Below are 19,684 nucleotides of genomic sequence, written 5' to 3'. Positions count from 1 at the left end.
AAAAAAAAGAAAGATAAAACATAAAAAAACAAGTTTTTGGCTTTATTATAGCACATTGACAGCTATTTGACAGCTGCCAACTGTCAATTTTGAAAATCTAACAACAGATCTGAATTCAGCAACCTCAAAAATATAAACCTAGATAATAAAAAAAATGAAATAGGCTATTTCAAAAGTCTATACACACTGCGCATATACATAAATCCGTGGAGGATATTCGGAGCTTTAAAGCTCTGTACCGGCCAAACTATCCATTTTTGACCTTTGTGGCCATTGAGACAATTGACCAGTATGATGAACTCTATCACATATCAAAAATTCAGCGAATTTGACCGGGACCCAATTTCCATAAGATTTGTGCGGGGTCCTTTGGAACGAATACACTGAAGATGAATTTTTCGAGACAAAACGTCTGAATCTGGTTCGGCCTGAGGTAATACAGTATTGGGGGTAATGAAGGCTTGCAAAAAAATGTAATAAAATTTCTAGGGCCGTATTTAAAAAAATGAAGTTGATGATGATCCTGGAGAGACAAAACGTTACATACAAAAACTAATTATGCCATTCGATAGAGGGCAAAAAGTGGCCATGTGAAAGTATTGTTCTTTTTTCAATATCACCTCAAACAATGCTGAAGTTAAACAAAAACGGATTTCCAAAATTTCATTTTTTATTTCAAATATTTCGAAAACTAATCATGTTAGCCTTGATTTTTTAGAGGCATAATGTTGGTCCCCTGATTACGCAACTTTGCCCCCATTTAAGCTACTTCGTANCAAACAATGCTGAAGTTAAACAAAAACGGATTTCCAAAATTTCATTTTTTATTTCAAATATTTCGAAAACTAATCATGTTAGCCTTGATTTTTTAGAGGCATAATGTTGGTCCCCTGATTACGCAACTTTGCCCCCATTTAAGCTACTTTGCCCCCATTTAAGCTACTTCGTAGCTCTTACCGTTTCCGAGATTCCTGTAGTGAGAAGCGAATTTGTAACAGCCTGTATAAGGATATATAAAATGATGAAAAGTTGTTAGAAAATTACCTACCTTGATCCTGTTACCAAAGTAAAGTTAGGGGCGAAATCACAGCTAGTAACATCACTGGTGTGGCTTCTTAACGACTGAAGTATATTACATTGTCCATCAATTGACATCGTCTTCTGTAACAAAACTAATTATTAGTTTTTATACTTTTTATTAATACCGGTATAACTGAAGCAAAACTATATTTTTGTTATATCTAACTTTGCTGTATAAAAATACATTTTAAATTTTAGGGTAGGTATAACCAAAATAGCAAATGGTACACTGACATACTCAGAAAAGTATGTACAGGGTGGTTGATTTTCGATAGTTTTATAGGGTACAGCCAAAACGGTGATAGATACAAAAAATCTGATATCGATGTCCCGTCCTCTTTTTTTGAGTTTACTTCGCTGGTCCCAAAAGATCTTGGCTAACTTGATTAGTTTTAGATATACAGGGTTTTTTTGAAATATGGCCCATTTACATTAACCTCTCTATCTCCGTTGTCATTCAATTTAGAAGAAAAAAGTGTACACATTATTTGTTCTATTTTTTATTAGGAAGCCATTGGCGTACTCAGATTTTTTACAAATCGCACAGTTTCTCCGATATTGCATAAACATAGTTTTTTTTAAATAGAACACCCTGTATTTGGCCATCCCGTTGAGTAGCATTTTTTTTTACCTTTTCAGCCATACATAATAATAGATACTTTTTATTTGCCTAAATGAAGAAAAATGCAAAAATGTAGATATAGATATTTTTTCAGTTGGCCATGTTATTTATTTATTCGTCTTTTGTTGTTTAATATTGACAGTTAGTTTATTTTTGACTGATTGAAAGCTTGTTAAACGTCTATTACTTGGTTTTAATTTTGAAAAGTATAAAAATGGTATACGAAAATCTTCACAAAGTTCAAATGTTAGAGTGTTACATTGAAAGTGAAAAAAATAGTGACACAGCTTTAAACTTATATTTGGAGAGATACCCAGAGCGTCATCAGCCAGAAAAGAGAATTTTTAGCCGACTCTATGATAATTTGTGTGAGTTTGGTTCTTTTCAAAAACCGAGAGCTAAATCTTATAATATACAGAATAGAGAAGATGATGAAATCAATACTTTAGCTTTTGTTGTCGCAAATCCCAACGTATCCAGCAGAGAAATTCAAAGAACGATAGGAATTGGTAAATTCAAAGCATTGAGAATTTTAAAAAAACACAAGTTTCGACCATATACTATAAGAAAAGTCCACCATTTGCATCCAGGAGATGAAGAGAGACGCATCATTTTCTGCCAATGGTTTTTGCAGCAAACTCATGTATACCCCAATTTTTTTCAAAATGTTATTTGGACCGACGAGGCTTTTATAAGCAGCGAAGGTATATTCAACCGGCATAATGCGCGTTATTGGTCAGATGTTAATCCTCACCAAACTGTGGCCAGAATTCAACAAGGGCGATTTGGTTTTCATGTATGGGTAGCTCTCTTCCACAATAGAGTGTTAGCTTACGAAATGTACGATGAAAACCTTAACGCTCAGAGATATGTGAGAATTTTACAAGAAAATATTATTGAACTGCTGGACGATATGTCACTAGCTCAACGATATAATATGTTCTTTCAGCATGATGGTGCGCCTCCACATAATTCCCACATAGTTAGAGAATTATTAAATCATAATTTCGGGGACAATTGGATCGGTACGTACGGACCAAACAGGTGGCCGCCTAGGTCACCAGACCTAACCCCTATAGACTTTTATTTTTGGGGGGATGTTAAAGACAAAATTTATAAGTATAGAGCTAATAATGTCGAGGAGCTAAGGGAACATTTTGAAAACTATATTCAGCGGGTGTCAAATATTCACATTTACAATGCGACCCGTTCCATTGCCAAACGTTGTCAGTTATGTATCAACGAAAATGGCCGACAATTCGAGCACTTGCTGCGACTCTGTTATGTCATTTTTGTTTTATTGTTGTTTCTCTCATTTTATAGTTGTTATTTTTGTTTAGTTTATGTTTAGATAACAGTTATAAGTGTACCTATAATTAAACCTATTAAGTAAAGATAAATGGATAATCTAATTTAATTTTTCTTTTAATTTTTTAATCTAAGTTCTTAACTATAATTCTAAGGTCTTAATATAAAAATAATAATAGAAAACGAAGAGACCAATACTAAACAAATCTCATGGGCAACTGAAAAAATATCTATACATTTTTTATATTTTTCTTCATTTAGGCAAATAAAAAGTATCTATTATTATATAAGTATGGCTGAAAAGGTAAAAAAAAATGCTACTCAACGGGATGGCCAAATACAGGGTGTTCTATTTAAAAAAACCTATGTTTATGCAATATCGGAGAAACTGTGCGATTTGTAAAAAATCTGTGTACGCCAATGGCTTCCTAATATAAAATAGAACAAATAATGTGCACACTTTTTTCTTCTAAATTGAATGACAACGGAGATAGAGAGGTTAATGTAAATGGGCCATTTTTCAAAAAAACCCTGTATATCTAAAACTAATCAAGTTAGCCAAGATCTTTTGAGACCAGCGAAGTAAACTTAAAAAAAGAGGACGGGACGGTATCATCGTTTTGGCTGTACCCTATAAAACTATCGAAAATCAACCACCCTGTACATACAAGTTTTTATACGGATATAAAATGATTTCTTATATAAGAAACAATATTTTTATTAAATTAAGGTAACTGAAAAATGTAGCAAAATATTTTTAGAGTAATAAAATACTAATATTTAGAGGGCACATCCTCTTGCTATCCCCTGAATGTTCCACTGAGGGTATAGGCAGGATGGTGTTACGGCCTCATCCTAAATTTTAGAAAAATTAAAAATGTAAAGATTTTTTAAAATTCTGCACTCCCTCTACTATTTGTTCCCTCTGAGCAAGTTCCTAGTGTAAGTAGTGTAAGTACTAAGTGAAACACACTGAATATATTTTATCAATTTAGTTTGTATTTTGTTTGTCAAAACAGTGTAGCAGTTACAGTTACGGACAATTATTGCTATCGATTTAATTTAGATATTACAACCTGCAAGACATTAAAACTGATCCGTTTCCATTTTTGGCATCAAATATTAAACGTCTGACGTTGATAAATTGGCATTTTCAACTTATATAATATTTATAGGTTTCAAATGAGCTTTGATATTGACGGCTCTATTATATTAGAGGGGTTAAAAGCCTTTAGTTCTTACTAACAAAATGGAATAAAATCGCTTCATCGTAATCCTAGTAGGTAATAGGGAAAATATCGGGAAATACATTAGGAAATAAAATAAGGCAGAGTTATGTATTTAATGGTAATACTCATTATAGTTTGATGTGAGAGACAAAATATTTGGGCTGTATAATGGTGTAACTAGAAAACAGGGAGCCTCAAAGCAATAAAAAACGTTTATATTATACTTTTACTCAACAAATGAAATACGAGGTCTGTTCAGAAAATAACCGAACTTTATTTTTTATTATTATTAATTTTATACATTATTATGTTTTAAATATTGTTCAACAATGAAAACCCGTTGTTCATTTATGCAGCGCTTCATTTTTAATAACCCTGAATTGTCAGCTGTCACCCTGTCTTTTTTTTCGATGGCAACACCCGACATATGCACCTTAAAATTTGAACGAGGTAACTGATGTCTATCTATATAATTTCAATGTAACCACTCCATCGTCGTTAAAATTCATGAAAGAAATCGTATTATGCTATAAACAAATTTATATACCGTTATTTTGTTTGAAATGGCATTACCCTAATGGCAGCCATTAGTTGGTGACAAAGTGGATATAATACACATATCGCGTGAGGATATAGCATTTAATGACACAAATCGATTTTATATTATATTTGGTAAAAGTCAAAGCTCTTTGAGTATGTATAGGTACGTATGTTTGCCTGCTTTTCCATGCAAACACCCTTTCACTTAGTTATGAAAAAAGTCTTTAAAGTAAATACATCAATTTCGAAAATAATCGTTCCAGTAAAATATTGACGCCAATCCACACAATAATCTATTAGGAGTTTCAGTACGGATAACCATTGTAAGATTATTGGTTGGCAAGGTGATTCACAAATGAACCGATATAGGGTAGATGCGTATGGCTATAAAGGATGTTTAAAAACTTGAAGATAATTTTTTAATGATAGACAGAATGCACTGAAACTATTAAGCGGTGCTTAGAATTAATTATAATCAAAATTGTCAAAAATTATTGAGAACTTCTGTAATCATTCCCGACTTATATAGATAATAATATAAAAAAGACGCTAATAGTTGTGGTAGCAAATGGCTTATTGTCCTTTTTTTGTAACAAACAGAAAAATTATTAGTTCGATTTTAGTTTGTAATCAGTTTTATTTTAGTTTTTATTGCACGTATTTATGTACAGAGCAAGAGCTGGCAGTGGAGTCAGCAGCTTCAAAACTGTCAATGCGGTGAGTGGGTATTAAAAAATATGTATGCTATTTGCAAAACATAATTATGTCAGTCGAGATTTCGCACTTAGTTTTATATTAAGATATGCTCCCCAAGTTTGTTCCAATGCTGTTTAATGGAGACATAGCAGTCAAGGAGATCCTTGAAATTGAAATTGGTATGTGTTTACAGACCTGAGAAAAATATTCCACCCTTAGTCAATGTGCACCTATTTTTTTGGTAGATGAGCTTACAAATTCAGTTCTCATTTAAACATAAACGCAGGGACCCTTTTCGTCTATTCCTCCTTATAAATCTTTTATTGTTTTCGCATAATTATTAGATGAGTGCAATTAATATATTTTTAATGATATTAATTATTATTATATTGTTATTATTTTCAACAATTCCCGTGAAAACTTATTCTGTTAAAAGTTTTCGCACTCTACGATGCATTATTTAGTTCTTACTATCAAATAAATTCAATTTTTTATGGCATTTAAAATTTAAATCAAATTTGAATCAAAAATGCGTCGATGTTGACTTACAAAATAATTAATTACGTGAAAACCATTGGGAATACAAAAATTTATGAGAAAAAAATCGCTACCTTTAAGATAAAATAAAAATTGAAGCTTAGCAGCAAAAAATATGAGCATATTTGTTTACGGTCTTACGGGTTTTTATTTTATAACTATTTATTATATTTCCTATTTTTGTAAGTGGAATTACTGTGATTACTATGTCAAAAACTAGAATTTCCTAAATGTAACACCATCTAGCGGCTAAACCATGGAACAGAGGTAAATTGTGTTTCAAACATCAAATTTTGTGTTGGTTTATATACAAATCACCCTGTATATTAGATGTACAATTCTAGGTCTAAATATATTTTTGTGCCAAAAATGATTATTATTTACTCTGCCTTTTATAAATGAAATAAAATCCAGCTATATTAAAGTTTCATGAATATAATATAAAAATAATACAGGCGTTCGCAGAGAATTTGTGAAAACAACAATAGAAAAAAATAGAATACAAATATACTAAATATAATAGTCTTGTGATTACACATATGTAAGAATTAGGGAAGGTAAGAAGTGCCCCCCTGCCCCTGCATGGACGTTCGTGAAAATAAGGTCATTTCATACATCATTTATCCTGTTTATAATTAATCGGGATATGGGACCTATGTAATATATTAAAGTAAAAAACTTTTATACACTAGGCACAGAAATTAAAGGATATTAAAAAATATATCTAAAAGAACTTTATGGTGAAATTACAAAAAAAAAATTGAAGACCTTTTTAAAGAAAAGCAAAACTTTTTTCGTAGATTTTCTTATGATTACTCAAAAACGCCAAATCCGAAAACTAGGTTCTTGAAGCTTCAATTTCCGTTTTTTTATTCTCTCTACAACCATTTACTTCCAAAATTACCACTATTTGAAAATCTCCCAAAATTTTGTGATTTTTTTAATATCCCTTAATTTCTGTGCCTAGTGTATAATAGATAGGATTACTAGGAAAATTGCTTTAAAATAATGTATATGCAAATAGATGGCGCTTCAAATCTAGGACAATTTTAAAATGGCATCATTAAATTCGTAAAGTAGGTACGCAAAGCAGCAACAATATATGCACACTCGCTAGCGAGCACCGGCACACAGACACCTGTTGATTGCGGGACGAACAACGGAGATGATTAAATTTTCGTTAAATTGTTACGCCACTACATCACTTTAGCTGACTTTCATTATGCGAAAACAATTTCAACAATTCTAGATAGGCAAATATCTAATTTCTATTAACATAATGCCTAATACTGCTACAGTTAATTTAAAACAACATTTTCTATACAATACCGGCATAAACTGAAAGAGAAATAAGAACTGTTATTTTAAATCTATATTTTTTTATGGATATGCTTCACCCAGCACCCTGTATATTTAAATGCAGGAAATATCAAATACGTGGGACGTTATGGAATCATGATAAGTTTAATGCAATATTAAATTGCTTTTAACTTGTCGAATGTGATGTATGTCGTAGCGATACAAAATTATAGAGTAAGGGAAAATTAATATTGTAGGATGATTTTATTGATGGGGTACGAGCAAAGAATTTTAATATTCTTTATATATATTTTATAAGTAGTGTATGTGTAGGGTGTTCCCAATTGTACGTGTATACATGAATAATATTTAATGACAGTTAAATACTTTTTGTTAAATAGATATTAGAAATGAATATATGGAAAATATACAGTGTGTCCAAGATAAGGATGGGATAGCATTAGGATCTAGGAAACGGTAAGAGATACGGGGTTTCTCAAATTAGAAAAATGTTGTGTTTTTTTATACCTAACAATATGCCGTTTAGAAAGTTTTAAAATCCCTGGTAGTACCGGAGATATCCGAAAAAAATCGAAATTTTGCAACATCGTTTTATTTTTTTCTGACTTTATTTGAAGACGAATTTTAAAATAAATTGCATATTTACATTGTCACTTTTTTCGCTCTATCCAATGGCGTCAACATTTTTGCAATGCGACGTTTCGTCTCTTCGGAATGCCATCATCAGGTTATTTTTTTTAAATACGTTGCTACTATTTTTATGACAAAATCTAAAGTAATTTTTAATTCTGAATTAGATGATATTACTATTGAAATCACTTAAAAAGGTTTTTAGTTTGTTTTAGCTATCATTTAAAATTTTTCCTGAGTACGACTCTGAACGCTTTCAAAATATCTATTGGAGGAAGTCATAACAGTATAAAAGTCAATACAGCACAAAATATCCAACATTTTATTTTACTACTATTAGCAATACTAATTAGAAATAATAAAACATTTCATGAATTCGTATTATATTTTTATCAGGTACAACTTTTTTAAATTATTGATAAAAAAAATGTTGGATATTTTGTGCTGTATTAATTGCCTTCCTCCAATAGATATTTTGAAAACGTTCAGAGCTGTACTCAAGAAAAATTTTAAATGATAGTTTAAACAAGCTAAACACCTTTTTTATTACAATTATTACATATACAATTATTATTATTATTAATACAATAGTAATATCTAATTCAGAATTAAAAATGATTTTAGATTTTGTCATAAAAATAGCAGCGACGTATTTAAAAAAATGAACCTGATGATGGCCCCTAGAAGACGAAACTTCGAATTGCAAAAATGTTGACGCCATTGGATAGAGCGAAAAAAGTGGAAATGTAAATATGCAATTTATTTTAAAATTCGTTTTCAAATAAAGCCAGAAAAAATAAAACGATTTTGCAAAATTTCGGGTTTTTCCTAATACATGCGGAACTACCTGGAATTTAAAAACTTTCTAAACGGCATATTGTTAGGTACATAAAAACACAAGTCTTTTCTAATTTGAGCCACTCCGCATTCCGCTATTCCATTCTTATCTTGGACACGCTGTATATTATTCAGAATAGTAAATTCTAAGACTACGGCCTTACAGAAAGCGAGCAGTCTTTCCAGCGATTTTGACTTCTGTAATATAACTACTCGTCGTCACTTAAACCAAAATTTAAAACACAATTGTTTTAAGCCAATGCTTATTTATGTCGTTAAAAATGAAAAATTAAACGTAGAAGAAATCAAACTCGTTCGAAACGCCTTACTCGCTTTCTGTGAAGCCGGGCTTGGACGACTAAGGTATTTTAGCTGCCAATTTTGTAAACTGATAAACTTTTTATCTAAAAATACATAATGTCCGTCAAAGTGACTTCTACTTTTTTTTAAGATTTATTTATTTTTAAATATTTTATACAAATTAAAACGGTTAATTTTAGGAATAAGGAAACTTCATAAAAGTCCGCCTAAAATAACACATAGAATCCAAAATTGCAATAATATACATAGGGTGTTCCATTTAAAATAAGCAAGTTGATGACGACTTCTGGTATAACCGGAAGTGGTATGTGGACGCCATTATTTTAGTTGTGAAAAGCATGCTCGAAAACTCGGTATCCCAAATTTTCAAAATTCAAATCAAAATAGCCTCTGAAATAATTCTAATGGGCCGTCACGGTGAGACACCTTATATGTATATCCATTTATTTGAAATTGAATTATTTAATTTACTTAATTTTTTCTTTATATTAAAAAATATGGACATCACACAAACACATTTTGCACAAACAATTTTATACTGTTTCTTGCCCAATTAGTATTAGTAATAAAAAAATTGCAAAAATTTCCATAGGAATTTTGAATTATTTTGAACTCTTTGGGGGCTATATTTAAAATAATATTTCTAACAAAAAATTACCATAGATTTCTGTGAACTGAAAGTTGTCGATTTAATTCCGTGGTAAGCTAGGCTTTAGATTTAATTTTTCAAATAAAACGTAAAATACATTTTTTTCTTTAAAATGTAAATAGAATCCAAACGTATTTTCAAATTTCCATAATACTGAGTGACCAGAAAACTTGGGGAGTATAGTGATGGTGTCTCTCAATATTTACTGATTTACATAAATGAATACAAATTCAGTATATTTTTATTTCACTCGTCATATTTGCAAAAACGTATATTTCAAAAATTTTAGCATCCTGTATGTTAAACACTAAGCCGTTGAGGACATGGTTTCATATGCACTTTTCTTTTTAAAATGATCGAAGAAACCATTTCCTGAAATATTTTTACGCACTAATGTTAAGTTTAGGTTGTATTATAATATTTGTAATTTTTGTAATTTCTTATATTCAAATAATTTAGAAGAATATTTAAAAAATTGAATCAATTTCAATTCATTAATTTCATTTTCCTTCAAATATTTTGTCACAACTTTAAACTATGACTACAAAATTCTGAAAATGTGCCCCCAAGCTAGTTGCGAGAAGTAAAGTTATCTGAGAGATATATTCTATTACGTCTATAATTAATATAAATATAGGAATTCGACCTCATTTTATATCTACACAGTTCTAATTTATAACCAAATTCAGTACCAACAGGTATCCAGATACCTCCATTAATTTTTCAACCTGTTTTTTTATTCCGTTCCCTTGGGCTTTACACTCTATAAAAGTAAACATTTACTATACACCGTGAAGAAGCTTATTAATTTAAAAAAGGTAATTTATTGTTGCCGCAATTCATTATTCCAAACAAAAACTGTCAGCTTAAAAGCTTTAGCCTAAAATACCTCTATCAGAACCGCACCGCACTAGACCACTTGCTCGTCACAAAAAAACCACCACCGTCGTCGGTAGCAGGATCATGCCCGTGTACTGGTCGGTTTGCAGGTACATTTACAAGTACGTAGTAGTCTCTATGGCAACACGATGAAAATAACTTCTGTCAGTAAATGTATAACAAACATAATGCTGAGCTTACTATGTCTTTGCAATACAAATCAAACCTACCTTCCTATTTCGATTTTTCTTGAAGTGACGTGGTCCTTAGGGGCTTTAATTAGGGTTATTATAATAGAGAACCAGCTGGTTTTCTTCGCCAATTAAAAATTCATCGTTTACATGTGAAATATTAATGATTATTGCAAAAAATGATGAATTCCTAAGTTCGTATTAACAAACATATTCCACCCATCCGTAATGGTAAATTGAATTAAATATGGTATATGATAGTGGTTAAAGGGTTTCAGGCTAATATAAAAATGTAAAATGCAAAATATAAAAAATTAAAGTTTCTGTGATTTTGCTTTTTAAACAGAGTGAGCTCACAATTTGCTTACCAATATTCATTATATTCAAACATAAGAAAAAAAGTTCCAATACTCATAATCCCAAACATCTTACTAAGGGAGCTATATCCCCTTTATTGTGTATTTCTGAAGAACGTCTGTAGCTCCCTTTTCTATCGATAGCTCACTGCGTAAACTATGTATCCCAGGGACATACGCTGGAGAGTAATATACTAAGTTACCTATAAAAATAAAAGATCCCTCGGATGTCCGAAAGATAATAGATATTTACCATAATATTTAGACATTCTCAAATCTCGTGGATAACATCTAGTCAAGATCATATCCCTGGGACAAATGATGGGATATTTGGAACATGTCATCAAATATCCTACGTACGCCCTATTGCTAGACACAGAACCGTAAGTCCCTGCGACATAATGGTATATCCCAACAGATATCCTAAGAATACCTTTGGTACAGGTTTATGATTCAGCTCAACAGTACAATTCTTGTGAAGAACCTATCCTGTTGGGAATAAAATAGTACAGCCTCGGTGTTAATGAATAAAAACTTTCGCCCAAGAGCTCATGTTTATTAGAACTTATTTCATATTTTTGTGTGATGAGTTTGGAAATCTAATTATGGAACATTCTGTATAGTGTAATTAGTTAGAATGGTTAAAAAGGATTATACAAAACCAAGTTATTGTGAACCAGCTGACAATTAGTACAATTTATTGCTATCTGCAGTTCAAGAACATTTAATTGATTCTGATATTATTATAATATAGAATCCTATACGTTTCTACATACTTATTATTCTCCATTATCTACACTAATGGAAAAAATTAAGGGATCAAAAAAAAATCCAAATTTTCGGCGATTTTTCAAATGGCTGTATCTTTGATAAAAATGGTCGTATTGGAGTAAAAAAAAAGCAATTTGAAGCTAGAAGTTTCAAATTTTTGGATCTTGCAAAAAAAAATTTTCAAGTAACTCGTATCGCGCAATCTTAATGAATATCATGGAAAAAAAATTTTCGAAATTTTTTTCGATCTTATTTTTGGTGTACGGACATAAAAAAAATTTTTTCCAACTTAACCACCTTATGGATTAGATAGGTTGTTCATTTAGCTTCAATTTCTTTTTTTTTTTTGGTCTCGATACGACCATTTCTCACTGAGCTATCGGACTTTGAATGAAAATGGATCATTTTCTCTTTGTTCATCGATATCTCAGAAACCAATGGTTGCACAGAAAATCGATGGTGGGTTTCAAAAGCTTGAATGAATTATCTACAAGGTCCTGGCACGGTTTTTTAGAAAATAATTTTTTTTATCCTTAACATTACTGAAAAATGTAAAAAATAGAACATTTAGGGGTCTTCTAGAAAATCACGTGCCACATTGAGAATATTGGGAAAATAACTAATGTTAAGTGTGCCTTTTACAGGTCATTGTACCCCAAAAAGCCCTACAGAGTTTCAATTCGATCCATAAAGCCATTTTTTTGTTTCATTCGATTGAGTTTTTTAAAAAATTAAAGGATCACGTTTTTTTGCCTTTAAAAGCTCATTATCTGTAAAAAATGAAAAAAAACATTTTTTCCTGATTTTTTTTTTACATTCTTATTGCAGAAAGCGTTTGAAATTATGAAAAACGAATTTTTTTTAACCGATTTTCAGAAATTTCGCAAAACCGCCTGCATTAGCGTTACCCAAAGCGTACCACGTGGAGGTTGCAGGGTCGGATTTACGCTTCTTTTACACACGTGCGAAAAGCGTTTGAAGTTATGACAAAAAAAAATTTATTCAAATTTTTTTTCTACTGAAAAAAGGTGGTTTGAAAAAAACTTTGTTTTAGTGTTCTGTAAATTCGGAAAAAGCGTTTTATGAATTCAGAAGTATCGCAGCAATAATCTCTGAAAAGGGTGTAGATCGAGGTTAATATTCGGTCAACTTTTTTAAATTTAATTAAAATTCGGTCAGCATAATCACGAAATGAAGTAGGGGAATCGTGTCGCAAATGCTTGGGGATTACTGAGATAAATTTTATGGAGTGAATCCAACGAAAAAATTAAAAAAAAATTCAAAAAAAAATTTGGGTAACGCTAATGCCGGCGGTTTTGCGAAATTTCTAAAAATCGGTTAAAAAAATTTTTTCCAAACGGAAATTTTAGGTGAATCGGTACGTCACTTGCGTCACCTGACGAGCTATCACTGCTTTGCTATTATTATAGTACCAGTATAAACTTCAGACTACATTAATTATTGCTGGGGACATTTTTTATGCGCATGCGTTGATATCGGCGGGAAATTTTAAATTCAATTTAAAAGTTTATATGAATGTTACTTGTGGTTAGCAAGTGAAATGATGGTAGTTTTTAATATCTTATTTGTATGGCATTAGTCTATAAAGTATAAAGTTCTTATTTATGTTTCAGATTTGCTAAAAGTTGAACGCAAATTGTTTAAATTCTTAGGCAAGTGTTCTGAAACGTTACAATTAAATTTTAGGATAGTAAAGTAGTTTCAATTATACACAATTTTTGTTTCATTGCAAAGTTACACGGCTTTGAAATTTTTGGAGTAAATAAACAATTAAATTCTTAGATTAAACAGAAACTAATTTTAGTCAGCGAAAAAATGTTCAATCAATGATGTTTTTAAAATGCCCTCTTCGCTGCTGTCGAAAACTTGCTAACATAAGGTTTGATGAAGACTTTTCTCTTGTAACAATTAAACAACTTTTACCTTTTAAGTAGTGTTTATTACATACACAAAACACATATGTATTTACAAAACAAATGATATAAAATTACACAAGTTTATCAAATATTTTATTTGACTTGAACTCACGGTGAAACTAAGTAACAAATGTTTTATATTACACAAAATCATAAGCGAGTCATTATTCTCTTGTCCCTAATATACAGGGATGGCCAAAAGTACGGAATAAAATTCATATCTTTTAAATGAGTTAATTTTTTTTAAAATGCCGAAACACGTTAACTGATTTTGATTTTTTCCCATCTTTCGGTTATATAATAATTAATTTTTCTTCAACCCCCTAACCTCCAGCTACCCCTACTTTTTTTTCAAATGGAAACATAAGGCATGAGTGGGCTCGTTGAAAAGCTTATAGAAAACCGAATCCAGCCATACCAAATAGACAAGTTTTATTTTTTCAATAACAAGTTTTTTTTTCTTTTAAAAATTGAAACTAGATAATTTACAAAAATAAACTCAATGTCGCAAATGCTGAAAATGTCCTCCATTCACTATTTGGCATTCTCCAAGACGATAGTAAAAGCTGTCCACAGCATTCTGAATGACTTCAGCTGGTAAATTATGCATCTCCGCCCTAATCTTGTTCTTTAAATTCTCAATATTATCCGGTCTGTCCTGGTAGACTCTTTCTTTCAAATATCCCCAAAGAAAATAATCCAGGGGTGTTAAGTCGGGGGATCTTGGCGGCCATTCAACTGTACCCCGTCTACCAATCCAGCGATTTGGAAACATTTCATCTAAGTATCTTCGAACATCAATACCAAAATGTGGGGGAGCGCCATCTTGTTGGAACCAAATTCTTTCATTCGGTATATCTGGATCAATTTCATGAGGGAAAATCACAGCTAGAGCAGGTATCAGGTCAAATGTTAGGAAATCCAGGTAGCGTGCGGCAGTAAGATTTTCTTCAAAAAAGAATGGGCCCAAGATTCTGTTGTTGATGATACCTGCCCATACATTAACTTTTTGTGGATGCTGCGTATGCGATTCGCATGTCCAGTGTGGATTTTCCTGGGACCAAAAGCGATAGTTGTGCCTGTTAACCACTCCATTTAAATAAAACGTAGCTTCATCCGAAAAAAGTACGTCTCGTTGAAAACCATTATTGTCGTCACACCGTCTCATCATTTCCTCACAAAATTGTAATCGCCTATCATAATCGTCTTCCAAAAGCTCTTGGACAAGACATACCTTATAGGGGTGGTATTTCTCTTGTTTCAGAAACATTCGAATTGCAGTTCGAGAAGCATCGTGATTGCGGGCCAATGAAACAGTTGAAGTATGAGGATTTTCAACAAGTTCTAATGCAATGTCTAATTTCTTTTCTTCATTCAAAGCACGTGCCCGTCCAGTTTTGGGCAAAGTCTGTACTGTACCGTGTTCCTCAAATTTGTGAAATATTTTACTAACTGTCCCTTGCGAGATTTGGTTTTCGGGATATTTCGCATTAAATAAATCGCGCCCTTCAGCCTGACTTCTTATTTTGTCTCCACATCCAAGCAATATCAAGATTTCAATGCGTTGCCTTTCCGACAATATCATTGCAATTCAGTAAATACATTGATTTTGATACAATAGTAACGTTTCGAACTCCAATTTACAACTAAAGCGAAAAATTAACCAAAAAGCCTGGCAAGTAAGAGGTGCCAAAAAACACAACATAAAAAATATATTTTTTTTGCGTTAGCAGCGATAGGTACAGTTTCAAATTCTTTATTTTTATTCTGTACAAATTCATGGAGGATAACACTGAAGATAATTAAATTTTATTTCACTTGTTAAGTAGGTGTTTTATACAACCCTAAAAGCCTTGCTTTTGAACAAATAAAACTTGTTTATTTGGTATGGCTGGATTCGGTTTTCTATAAGCTTTTCAACGAGCCCCCCCCCCATGTCTTGTTTCCATTTGAAAAAAAAGTAGGGGTAGCTGGGGGTTAGGGGGTTGACGAAAAATTAATTATTATATAACTGAAAGATGGGAAAAAATCAAAATCAGTTAACGTATTCCGGCGTTTTAAAAAAAATTAACTCATTCAAAAGATATGAATTTTATTCCGTACTTCTGGCCATCCCTGTATTTAAATACATGAATATAGTTTTATTTATATTTAATTAAAACATAAAACCTATTAAAATATATATATGTATTTCATTATTTAATCTCAGCTAACAGCAATAAGTTTATAAGTACAAGTTTATAAATTTTAGAAGTTGTATTAATTTACAAGATTTATAACAATAAAATATTAACCTATTATAATTATTATACAATATTAATACCAGTGGTCGTTTTTGACAAATAATTAAAATGAATGTAAAAAACAATATAAAAATATTTCCCTAACGTTTCGGAAACATGTTCTACAGAGAGACTGAAAGTTAAGTAGGTATTATTATTGTCGATATGTCCTCATTTCTAGAAACAAGTATTTAATATAAATATAAGTCAAATAAATCAATATAAAATATCTATCAATAAAACGTATTACATAATTCAAACACAATAATTACCTTTCGACGTTTATTTATAGGAAAATATTCCTGCTTTTCCATTTTCCTCTTGGTTACTTTTATTTCTTTATTTGCTGTTTCATCTTCTTGTTTCCTGGCACCTTGAATATTTCGCATAAATCTCTCAAAAGTTTCTCTTAGGTATAATTTTATTATAACTATTGTTCTAACGAACAGTTTTAAATGGTTTTAATTACAACACTTTCAATTCAAATAGTGTTCTAATGTCCCCAGCAATAATTAGTGTAGTCTATAAACTTCTTCCACCCACCAAATAATAAGTTTCGGCCCAATATAAAGCACCATTAGTATGCAACCATCATTTTCAATAACGACTCAATTATAATAAATTTTGAGCAAATTCAATAATTTAACTCAACATTTTACAGTAACTTTGCATATTTTCCCTAAAATGTCTTCAAATTTATTTTTTTTAATAATCCATTTTATTTACTTCAGGCTTTTCTGTTTCACTGTGTACTTAATGAAGAAAACATACTGGAAGCTGTACCTATTAAATTCTACAACTGCCCCGATGCTAAATCAGCACTGAAATAGTTAATAATACATAATATCTGTCTCGTTAAAACAAGTACTATTATTAGAAATAATTACGAACTGCAAGGTCTAATTCTGGAATTAACGATGTCACTGAAACGAGCATTCATTCATATCGCCATATGCGATTATACAAATTTCTGGTTTATGTAACTAAGTATTGCATCAGTTTTTTGTTTTTGAAATGTATCGCAAATAAAATTGAGGCACTGTATAGCAATACCAACAATAATTGTTCATAAGAGATTTGGCTTAAATGTGAAACATACCTAAAAGTAAAAGTCATAAAATACTTTTGACAAACAGTGACATATGTATTTGGCCATTCTCGTTTCGTCGGATAAACGGCCGTTAACGTTTATTTTTTGTCCGTCTAGCATCCTGTTGACATATCGGGTGGAGTCAACTTGCATATTCTAATAAAGTAAACAATGATCAAGCACGTGCGGCTGCGAAACTATTAGTCGAAAGGGATTGATTGGTAATCTTTACCAAAGACAGTACTGGATTTCGCATCATATAATAGTTTTTGTTTTGCATGTATCATTTGCGACTTAATGCTGCTTTATGTTGCTTTTGATCAATTTAAGATGTCTAGCACCGATTACGCTGAATAAGATGAAAAAAACGGCATATTTTGTTAAGAATTTTCGAATTTTTTAATAATACTTGTTTTAACTTAGTTTAACCTAGTTACTTTTATAGCACGCCTTGGCTGAGTGCAATTGTTTACTGGTTGGAATATACAGGGTGTTTTTGAATGGAGTAGCATAAATGAACACGATCTGTAAAAGATCGCCTTAGTAAAATGTTAGAAATATGGGCCATGAGTTTCCAAAAAAATTATGAAAATTGGCTGTAATTTGAAAACCGATTACAGGTTATTTACTAATACAGATGCGAGTTTTCAACTATTTTTCGAAAATTTTAACCCCTCGAAAGGGGTTGAAATAACCACCCCTCAAGCCATTTTTTGCCATAACTTTTATATTTCGTAAAAACTCGATATCCAAAAATACGCATTAGATAAACTGGTTCTTTTAGAAACTTTTACCTCACTAGCAATTTTTCCTTTAAAACTTTTCGTTTATTAATAAAAAAATTAAATGTATTACCATTCACCTCACACCGTATATGATTGCAATCAATCAAAGAAAAACTAAGTGTGCTGCTGTCATGCCAGTTGTCACAATTAACTCTTCTGTAAGTTGTCACTGTTATCAGCTAACTACTTTTTGGGTGTAAATTAACAAGAATTATGCCAAATTTTACTAATGATGAATATGTGGACATGCTACAAGTGTATTTTGAATGTCGCAAAAACTGTGCTGCGGCAACAAGAGCGTATAATGAGAGATATCCAAATCGTCAAGTTCCCTACAGACAAACTTTTTCGGCGGTAGAACGAAGACTTCGGGAAACTGGAAAAATACAGCCGCATATTGAGGGTACCGGCCGAAGACCTACTGTTCGTACTATTTATCTTGAGGATGCAGTACTTGAAGAGTTTGACGAAAATCGTCAGACTAGTACGAGAAAAACAGCAATGCACTTAAATGTGTCCCATAGTGTTTCATCATTAGTAAAAAAAACCGAAATATAGTTTGATTAAAGAAAAATAGTTTCATAGTAATAGTCTGGGGAATATGTACTATCCCTGAAAACTTGATCTCTCCATTTAAAGTTATACCCTCTATACTTTGTCTCAATTATTTATATGGAATGGTATTTTAGTGCGCTTTATTGATTACGATTACATACAAGTTATTTTCTGCTAAATGCGATTTACTTATTTTGAATCTCTCTTGTCAACCTTCATCTATCACGAAATGATAGATGAAATCATCCTAATAATACACTAATTTTAAGTTTATGTACCGTTGTGATGTTATCGTCTGTAGGTATGCGCTGAAGTAACTATACAGTAAAATGTAATATTGAATTTCTCAAGACATTTGACTTGTAACTCTTGCATAACAATGCACAAATAGGTGAAATACAATTTGCTTATATCACTTTAGCTCAGTTCATGATTCAACAATTTTTAATAAAAATTAATTGTTAAGTGTAGTTTGAAATACAGGGTGAACCTTAAATGAGAACATATATTTTTAGTCTTTCCGAGGTCAGTTGAACATGTATAAAAAAACCGAGCAATCAAATTTAATGAGTTTCATAGGCGTCCCTAAAAAAGTTTTCTGCTAAAATTTTTATATAATGTGTAGAAAATTTCTATTATACAGGGTGTTAGTAAATAAGTGCAACAAATTTCAGGGGGTGATTCTACATGAGACAATAATGTCAGTTTGCTTATAAACGTATGTCCGCAAATGATTCGTTTTCCGATTGACAATTTAATTTATTGCTCTGAAACGGGTCGACATGTGCAAATGAAATTTGGTGGGTTTTAAGAGGTAGTTATTGCGCATTTTTTGACACGCAATTAAGAATTTTATGTTCATCATTGGCGCGCGTACGGGTAATAATCTCAATTTTTTTAAAGAAAAAAATGGTACGCCACTGAGATATTACAAATTAAAAATCATTTTTGAATTCCTCGTTCAATTTGTGACAAAAAATCTCTCTTGCCTTTTCTTCGTATGGGGCGCCGTTTTGATGCAAAAAAATAAAACATCTTAACGCGTATTTTTTATTTCTTTAATACATTA

At 31.4% G+C, this 19,684-nt stretch overlaps 1 protein-coding gene across 1 annotated transcript in view; it reads right to left on the bottom strand.

Annotated features, from left to right (window-relative positions):
- LOC108912666 (WD repeat, SAM and U-box domain-containing protein 1) overlaps positions 1-19,684 on the bottom strand; it is a 67,722-nt gene that overhangs the window by 19,715 nt on the left and 28,323 nt on the right. Inside the window, exon 2 of the mRNA XM_018717972.2 lies at positions 1,049-1,161. Within this exon, the coding sequence (XP_018573488.1) occupies positions 1,049-1,155 (107 nt within the window). The 5' untranslated portion in view covers positions 1,156-1,161. The remainder of the gene's footprint in view (positions 1-1,048; positions 1,162-19,684) is intronic.

This window comes from Anoplophora glabripennis, unplaced genomic scaffold (genome assembly GCF_000390285.2).
Source record: "Anoplophora glabripennis isolate ALB-LARVAE unplaced genomic scaffold, Agla_2.0 scaffold664, whole genome shotgun sequence".
Classification (NCBI taxonomy): domain Eukaryota; kingdom Metazoa; phylum Arthropoda; class Insecta; order Coleoptera; family Cerambycidae; genus Anoplophora; species Anoplophora glabripennis.
The sequence above is the reverse complement of the archived record's forward strand: the minus strand, read 5'-3'. Positions and strand labels throughout refer to the sequence as shown.